Raw genomic sequence first — 9,437 nt, 5'->3', positions numbered from 1 at the left:
AATTGACTTGGAGAAAAATTTCCATTAAGGAAGACCGAGAGACAGTCTTCCACCAAAACTATGAGTACTTTAGAGAGCATGATTTGTTTTTAATGATGGCTTAAGTGGGACGAAATGAAATGGAGTTAGAAGTAGACAGAACCAATTTATAGTCTCAAAAGAAAAAAAAAAAAAGCCAGATAACCTGGACAGGATTTAAAAACCATTTCTAGTTGGTTCGAATTAGAAAAATTTTTCTTTTGGATAACTTTTTTTCTTTCTATAGAGTAGTACATGTTCATTACAGAAAATTCAGAAAATAAGAAAGCAAATAAAGGTAACCTATTATCCTACCACACGGAGGCAAACCACTGTTAAAATTTAATACATATTCTTCTGCTATCCTCTCTTTCTCTGTATATGTATCCTTTCATTTTTGTTTTTAATATAAGTGGACTTTTTGAAGAAGTAGCCTGGGTTTGAATCTTAGCTCCACTACCTTGGGCAAGGTACCTAAACTCTTGGTGTCTGGGGTTCCTCATATATTAAATTGGAATAATAACATCTGTCCCATGGAGTTGTTATTATAAGGATTAATATTTGTAAAGTGTTTTGAATGGTGCCTATGACTTATAAATGCTATCTAAGTATTGTTAAATAAATTAATAACCTGTTTTTTAAACTTAGCATATGGTGAACATTTTATTTTCTTAAGTCATAAAATATTCTCTGAAAAATAATTTTTAGTAATGCTTTAGCCTTTGTCATATGGTTATGCCATGAGTTATTTCTTTTGGTTTTGTTCATTTTTTCACCATTGTAAATAAAGTTGTGGTCAGCATAGCTGTATGTAAGCATTTACCCATACATCCTCATTTTTTTAAGGCAAGTTCCTAGATGTAAAATTTTCACATCCAGGAATATGTACATGTTTTATAAATTCTTGGTACCTAGTGCCAAATTACCCTCAATTTACACTCTCAGGGTAAATGCTTTCTAGCTGTGGGTGTTGATTTCTCTATAACTTCACCAAGTACTGGGTATTTTTAGTTTTTAAAATCTTTGCCAGTTTGGCAAGTAAGAAGTTATATCTTGTTTTAATTTTTATTTCCTTTATTAAACTTCTTTGTTGGCTCTTTTTTTCTGTTTTATGACATCTTTTAATCTTTTATACATTTTCCTTTTGGATAGTCGACTTTTTCTGTAATGATAAATGAACTACTTTTCTGTATATTACAAATATTTCCCATTTCTTTTATCCTTTAATCTTGTTTTCAGAGTTTTAAGACAGAGCTTTTTATGGGTTTTGCCTTTGATATTAAACTTAGAAATGGTCCTTCATATTCTACAAATATCAATATGTCTTAGGAATATGAATTTTCACCCATATTGTATCTGAGCATTATTTACCTGTAATTTATTTTGATATATGTCTTTGGAAATCTAACTTCTTTTTTCAACAAAATTAATTATCCCAGCATAATTTGTTGAGAAGTGTTTACTTATCCCAATAATTTGAAATGCCAGCCTTACTTTATATATACTTTAGTCTGTTTGAAGAATAATATTCTGTTTTATTGTTGTATTTTTATACCAGTTTTTATACCATTTTAATGTTTGAGACTTTAATGTATGGTAATGTCAGCCTTCCTGATGAGAGTTTTCAAAATTTTCTTTCAGTTTATCCTTAGAATTATAATTGTCAAACCCTATTGGAATTTTGATTCGAATTGCATTTAGTTAAAAATTGTAGTTACTAAGATAACAAAGTTTGAGTTGGCTATCTTGTAATGAGCTATCTTTGTTTTATAAAATTTGTTAAATTTATCAGTCCCAACCTGGGGTTAGATAGATTGGCTCTCAGGATTTGGGCAGATACTTAGATGCTGTCATAATCCTAACCCTGTTTCATCTATCGATTGATTGTAATTTAAGTGTCTGATCACCACCAACATCTCCCGGGATTTCAGAGCTTAGGTTAATTGTGGTTGATGGGTCCAGGTTATTTTCACTAATCCCCGGTTTGCTTTGGAGGACATAACAGAGACACCAGCCCAGTGTGTACAGACTTCTTCATTCTCCATTGTGTTAGCTGATTATCTTTAGCGACAGACATAGTTACGGCAATAATATTTTATCTCTGTTCTTACTGGTTTTTTAGTCAGTTGCCTAGCTTCTATAAATTACTGCTAGCAAATATTCTTAAACTTAGATAGCATCATAAAATTTTCTTATCAACTTTATTTTTAATTATTTTACTGAAACCTCTTCCACTTGCCCTTTTCTCTATAGCTGGGAAATCTTGTTGGGTTTTTTTCTTGGAGCTGCAGTTATATACCTGTCTCCTCATTCCCTTTTGTTCGTAGGGCCATCTCTGTCTTGTGAGCTCCAAGCCTTGGGCAATCTGGGATGAATCTCTCTCCCTTTCTTTACCATATAAACTCAGCTAGGCTTCTTGCTCACTTCCACTCTTTGTCCCTTGGACATTGATTCTTCTTTTCGCTGTCATTAGAAAAACATTTCTTTGTGTACTCCAAAGAAGCACTCAACTTCCTTCTTTTAGGCCAGATTTCTCGTACCTCCCAACAAATATCCTTTGAAATTAAATGGTTAAACACTTAAAGCTGAAACACTTGTGAACTTTGAATTGTGGTTTAATAATTTTAATATAACAAATTATATGTTCTACAGTGGTCAGACTTAAACTTGAATTTAAGATGCATGCAGAGACCCTCTTCAGCATTGTGTTTCAAAATACAGCTTCATGAGCCAGAGCACCTTGAGCATGCAGAAATTCCACAGTCAGCCTCTAGCATCTCACAGTAGTATTGTATTTCATCAATTTTAAAATACATTTTCACATCTAAAATTAGGATACATATTTTAATAGTGTCAGTTTAATTGGTGGCATTTTTCTCAGAGATACAGAAAATAATGGGATATCTTAAAATAGATCGTGTCCTAGATTTGATGAAATAGTAATGATAATAGCGATAGCTAATATTTGTTGAATACCTACTATAGACAGGAATTTTCCTAGGTGTTTTATCATTTAATCCTTATGCCATCTTTAAGAAGTTAGGATATCCAGATGAAAAAACTAAGACTTAGAAAAATTGAGCTAGTAAGTAATAGAGCTAAGATTTGAGCTCAATGAACAAAATAGCTCCAGACCCACCCTCTTAACCCTCCTCCCACCACGCTACACTGCCTCTTCATCAACTGTCTTTTTCCCCTCTTTAAGGCATCGTTGGCTTCACTGCATGACTGATGATCCTCCAACAACAAAACCACCTACTCCTCGTAAGTTCATCTGGACAAACCATAAATTCAACGTGAGTGGCACTCCAGAACAATATGTACCTTATTCCACTACTAGAAAGAAGATTCAGGAGTGGGTCCCACCTTCAACACCTTACAAGTAAAGAATGAAAAATAATTTAAACATGTAAAATATGGGGCTTTTCATGTAATTGCACTTTTACTGCTTATTGTTAACTTGATTAAAATTGTTTGATTAAGTATTGTGTTTTCTGTCTTTTTGCCCTTATCTTTGTCATTTATCAGTTGCAAAATAGAAGCTTACAAATAAAGGTAATTGAAGTAGGCTCCCCTTGGGGTGACTGCCTGGTTTATAGATTGCCCTTGCCCCAGTGGCGTGTCTGCTTTGTGCTCCTGCCTCACTGCCATAGCTAATGGGTAGGGGAAGACTTAAAGCTGAGCTGAGCCCAACAGATCTCATGGGAATTTGAAACTTGCGTGGAGAGACAGACTCTAAGTCATCAGAGCCAGATGGCTTTTATGGTAGCTCTCTCTAAAGAGAAGGTTATCAGAGGATTTCCTGTTTCCTGAGCTTTGATTCCTTCACAGTTTATTTGGATCTGTGAACTATCCCAGGATCCATCCAATGTTCTTATTACTTCTTAAAGCTTACTATGGTCACTGATTTTTTTTGTTGTTATTACTTACAAACAAAAGAACTTTAATAATCAGATTGGTCCCAGAGCTTGAGTTGTAGGGGAAATGATGTTCAGGGAAATGAGGGATCTTTGGAATTGGTTGTGTCTGGGTAGGATGAAAGGCAATGCCACATCCTCTGTATTCTGGATAGAAGCTTGCAGTTTCCGTATTCAAATAGCTTATCAAACTATTGCTTTTAGTTACCAGGATCCATGAGCCCCTGAGACTAAAGTCCTTGGATACTGGTTTGCAGCCACCGTAGAACAATATAATGGTGATGGAAGAAGAAAGCAAGGATTATGGAGTCAGATAGTTACTTTCAAGGGTACTGGATGACTTAAGGGGGAGACTGAACCTTGATTCTCAAATCTCAAGGCGTGGAGTGAAATTCTGGGCAATTTTATGACCTAGCTACCCTCCTCGGGTTACTTATAGGGGACCTCCTAGCTTTTCTGTCAGGGCCTAAAACACTGCCTTCTGATGCCATGAGGAATAGACTGGCAAGGGAAACCTGTGAGCAACTAGGTGTCCTGTCAGGTATGTTGGGTGTGGTCTTTATGGGGAAGGAGAAGGTGGAAAGAGGTGGTAATTAGGAAATGTCTGACTTGCACCATCTCTGACTGTGGTTAAGTAATCTTAGGATCTCTAAGAATGAAAGCAATAGGCAGCTAACTTAGGTTTTAACCTGATTTTTTTTTTTTTTTTAAAGCTAACTGTAGATTTAGGTAATAGAGACTTGAATCAAGCTAGAAGATCATGGCTTTTCTCTTAATTCCTAGACCTGAGTTAATTCTCAGGATCAGAACCCTTGATTTAAGGGCTGCGCTATAATAATAGAGATGTATATTATGAACTTTCCACCCAGCTACTCGTTTAGAAGATGTATCCTTGGAAAAGACAAATATATCCATAGTTTCTAGGGATCAGTTTATACTTTTTCCAAGTTAGCACCAACTTTGCGGGGATTGAGAACACTATGGCCCCTGGTGGTTATGGGAGGGAAATTGGACCCCATTTCACTGTAAGGCCGCTGGGACACAATTCCTCTTCCCTTCTTCCATCCCATGGTTTATTTCCTCAGTTCCTAAGTGTAGATAGGATGTACGTCCTTTGCAGAATCTCAACATTGGCTCTGAGGAGTACATACTGCTGTGACGGAAGGGTCGAGGGGCAGCCATTGGAGCATTCCCTCCCTCCCAAAGTCATAAGTAAAAAGCAGTATGTCTTTGGGGGTAATTACAGAGGTCAGTACAACCATCAAAAGGTAGAAAGATACAAATGTGGTAATCTATATTCTCAAATGCACAATGTACTTCCGTTTGACCAGTGGGAAAGATTGCTGGGTCTTGGAGAATGACAGTGGACTCTACATTAAAACTTACTCTTGATGTGATCCGAATTATAGTTGTCATTCCTGAAATGGACTCTTTATTGGAGCAACTTAGTATGGCCTCTACATCTGGTATGTAATGATTGGTCTAACCACTGCATTTTTATCCATTTTGGTTTGCAGAGTTCACTAGCAGTTTGCTTTTACCTGGCATGAACAGAAATAGCTTTATAAATCTGTCCCACAGGTGTCAACTCTAGCCATTTGCTGCACAAGGACATTCAGTGCCTCACCAAACCATTGAATGTCACATTAGTCCAGTGTTGATACAGGGTAGGAAATACCAGCTACATTAATACCTTGGTAGGACACATGTATTCCAAAGGATGAGATCCAAATCTCCTAGTAATATAGGCACTTGACTGCTTAGTAATATCCGCAAGGGTGTCCAGTGGTCTAGCACATGTTGAGATAGTCCCTCCAGGGTTAGGAACCAATTGCTACATCTTGCCCATTCTACAACAAAGGAAGGCACAATACCTTGTGGCGCCCTGGATTTTAAAGACAGCATATATAGCACACAAGGGTTTTGCACTTATGTAGTTACCAGGTGACTTGAAAAGCTGGCAGCATAAAAACAGTCCCCGTAGGAGGCTTAGGCTGCCATCCAAGCAGCTCTGCTCTTTGGACCTCAAAATATTTGGAAGATTGGGATACTTCCTGAAGTCAGAAACAAGTCTCTCCAGAAGAATCACAAAGGAAACCCACATGATTTTGGAGCAAGCCCAACCTTCAGGAAGATTATTACTATTTTCCTTTTCAGGAGTAGCTCCAATTTGCTACTGGTAATTTGGAGACCATGCAACACCAGGTGCTATCCAATCCACCTACTTATAAAGTTGACCATTTCCGGTAACACTCCATCACCTGGTAGATGGGACCAGAGCAGGCCATGAGGGCACATTTAGTTTGAGCAGATTTCTTCCCCTTCTGTGCCTTTAACTACTTTATTGCCACGCCTTGCCCCTACCTATCAGTCTCTTTGCCCTCGTGGAGAATTGTTGGCCAATTAACTGAGAAAAAAAAGTCAAGCCTGGTTTATAGATCTTGTTGAACAATATGCACTACCAGCTGGAAGTGTGCTACTGTATATCGCAGCCTCTATCAGCAGTTCTCTTGAAGGACAGCAGAGGGCAGAATTTCAGCAGGAATCAGCAGGCAGGATTTCAAACAATGCCTTTTATCATGTATTTTGACTGGAAGGAAGCATGACCTAAACGAAAGGTTCTATAACCAATAACTAGCTAGGTGGTCAGAGACTTGAAAAGAGTAACATTGAAAATTGGTGTGAGGGTTTTGGGAAGGGCTTTGCAAATGAACATTGAAGGTTGGACCTAGAATCCAGGGAGATTTAGAGCAAAGCAGCCAGGTGTTTACAATCATCATAAGCACAAATCCTTGTCTCAGCATTAGCTTCTGGGGGAATACAATATAAAAAACACATCTAAGGCCAGCAGCATCACGGTGGCAAATTCATTTCATTGGACTTCGTCCATTTGCAGGGGAAGCTTGATTTGTTTTCATGGAAATAGAATGTTATTCTGAGTTCAGATTGGCTTGCCTTGTCCATCACACCTTGGCCAACACCAACATTCATGGGCTTAAGAATGCCTTCTGCTTTGTCTTACATAGAATAATGCTCCTGTGGCCAAGAAACCATAGGAAAGAGGCCATGAACTCGTGTCTGCAAGAAGCCCTGCTTGTGTTCCTAACATGTCCCTGTTTACCTCACAGACATCATCTTTCTCATTTTTCTCTCTTAACACCTACCATATGTCAGTCGTACCAGCCTTTCTAATCTTTTTTAATTAAATTGATTGGGGTGACATTGGTTAATAACATACAAGTTTCAGGACTATAATTTTATAATACATCATTGTATTATGTGCTCACCACCCAAAGTCTAGTTTCCTTTTACCACCATATTTTTGACCCCCTTGACCACCTTCATCTTCCCCTCAGCCTTCTTTTTCTCTGGTAACTACCATACTGTTGTCTGTGTCTATGAGTTTATTTGGTTCATTTGTTTTCTGTTTTCTGTGTCTATAAGTTTATTTGGTTCATTTGAGTAAAATCATACAGTTCTTGTCCTTTTCCATCTGACCTTCTTCACTTAGGTCCATCCATGTTGTTGCAAATGGCAATATTTCATCATTTTTTATGGCTGAGTAGTATTCCATTGTATATATGTACCACATCTTTATCTAGTCATCAGTCAAAAGACACTTAGGTTGTTTCCACGTCTTAGCTATTGTGAATAATGCTGAAATGGACATCGAGGTACATACATCTTTACAAATAACTGTTCTCAAAATTTTCAGGTGGATATCCAGAAGAACGCTTGATGGGTCCTATGGTAACTCTAGTCTTAATTTGTTGAGGAACCTCCATACTGGCTGCACCAATAGTGGCTGCACCAATTTACATTCCTACTAGCAGTGTGTGAGGGTTTCCTTTTCTCCACATCCTCTCCAACAGTTATTTCTTGTCTTGTTGATCATAGTCATTCTAACGGATGTGAAGTGGTATCTCATTGTGATTTTGATTTGCATCTCATTAAACAGCTAGGTTCATTCTTGTCTTCAGGCCTTTGTACTTGCAGTTCCTTCTGCCTGGAACGGTAACATCTTTGTGTTGCTCCCTCTTTTGTATCATTGATGTTTCACTTTATCAGTATTATCTCCTCGGCAAGGTCTTCTGTGTCCATCTAACCTAAAGTAGCTCCCCTGACATTTCTTACTTTAAAATTTTATTCATATAAATTTGCTTGTTCTATTTTCTTCACAGTAATTATTTTTCCTTTTTGAGAAAAGGCATGAACAAAATTCTCCCAGTAAATAATCCATGTGTTCCGCATCTACTGAACACCTACTCTCCACCTGAAGTAAACCAGTATTGATCAGATTTAATAATTTTGCTAGAGGTGAGATAATGACTCGGCAGCAAACCTGAACTTCAAATCCTGAAATTTCAGGAAGTAAAAGCCCTTGTGGGGAATAACGTTAAAGCATGCGAATAGTTATAAATAAAAAACTGAAAATGTTTCCTTGAGCAATTTTTGTAAGAGAAAGAAAAAGTACACTAATTGCCATGATGTCATGCTGTTTCCAAAAAGATTACTGATTATTTCAAGGGTTTGTAATCATTTGTGTAATCAGCTTGCAAAGACCTCTAGGCTGGCATCCTTGCTCTATTTTAAATCATGTTTCTACTTATGGAGAAATCCTATTTATAACATTCTCCTCAAATAAAATTTAATTCATACACTGGTGTCAAATGTTCATGATGAGTATGAAATGCAGTTGTATCATAAGTGCATAGTATTCAAGCCACATTTGTCAGATCTGGCTCCAGGAAAGCCACATCTGTGTATATTCCAAAGACTTATGGAAATAATGGAAATATAAAAATGAACATGTAGTGGTAGATTATTTAACAAATGCATTGGGACAGAACCTGTCCTAGAAGATTGTTTCCCAGGCTGATGCCTGGGATTGATCCAGCTCTCCTGGCTCAGAACAAAGAGGATACACAAAGGCCACTGTGTTGCACATTTCACCTGTGTGAATACAATGTGAATGGTGTTCCCTGGAGTTGTGGAATACATTAGTTCCGGTTTAGCCACCAGAATGTGTCAGAGAGAGAATCCAGTTCCTGGAAAACATATGTCTGCACATCTATTGTTTGTGCTTGCCCACATTCCTTTTCCTTTTTTCTTTTCTTTTTTCTTTTTTTTTTGTCACAGAATCCTGACTTCTCTTGGCAATCATCTTTCCCCTACTTTCAGCCATATGGGCCACTGAATTTGCATCCACTCTCTAACTTTCAGATTATAGTATCACACTGGCTTTAGTGATTGGTTCAGGAATGAATAAATGACCTGAGACAGGCCAATGACACTCAAGTTGGAAATACTTGAAAACTAGAATTCTTCATCTGTAAGACTTGAAGCTTGGATGATATATGTCAGGTGTAGCTAGAAGGCACTACACCAAGGAAGGCAGCCTGAAAGTGAAGTCAGTGCAAAGGGAAGTGGAGCCGAGAGAAGGAACAAGGCAGATGCCTGATTACAGTGTTTAACACCTGATCCAGATGTGCCTGAAGCTAG

The 9,437-nt window shown here is 37.6% G+C and overlaps 1 protein-coding gene across 1 annotated transcript in view; it reads left to right on the top strand.

Moving 5' to 3' along the window:
• NDUFA12 (NADH:ubiquinone oxidoreductase subunit A12) overlaps window positions 1–3,507 on the top strand; it is a 21,078-nt gene extending 17,571 nt beyond the window's left edge. Inside the window, exon 4 of the mRNA XM_011365897.2 lies at window positions 3,224–3,507. Coding sequence (XP_011364199.1) covers window positions 3,224–3,404 — 181 coding nt within the window. The 3' untranslated portion in view covers window positions 3,405–3,507. The remainder of the gene's footprint in view (window positions 1–3,223) is intronic.
• Window positions 3,508–9,437: the final 5,930 nt, after the last annotated feature.

The sequence above is a fragment of the Pteropus vampyrus genome, unplaced genomic scaffold (assembly GCF_000151845.1).
Source record: "Pteropus vampyrus isolate Shadow unplaced genomic scaffold, Pvam_2.0 Scaffold116, whole genome shotgun sequence".
NCBI lineage: Eukaryota > Metazoa > Chordata > Mammalia > Chiroptera > Pteropodidae > Pteropus > Pteropus vampyrus.
The sequence above is the reverse complement of the archived record's forward strand: the minus strand, read 5'-3'. Positions and strand labels throughout refer to the sequence as shown.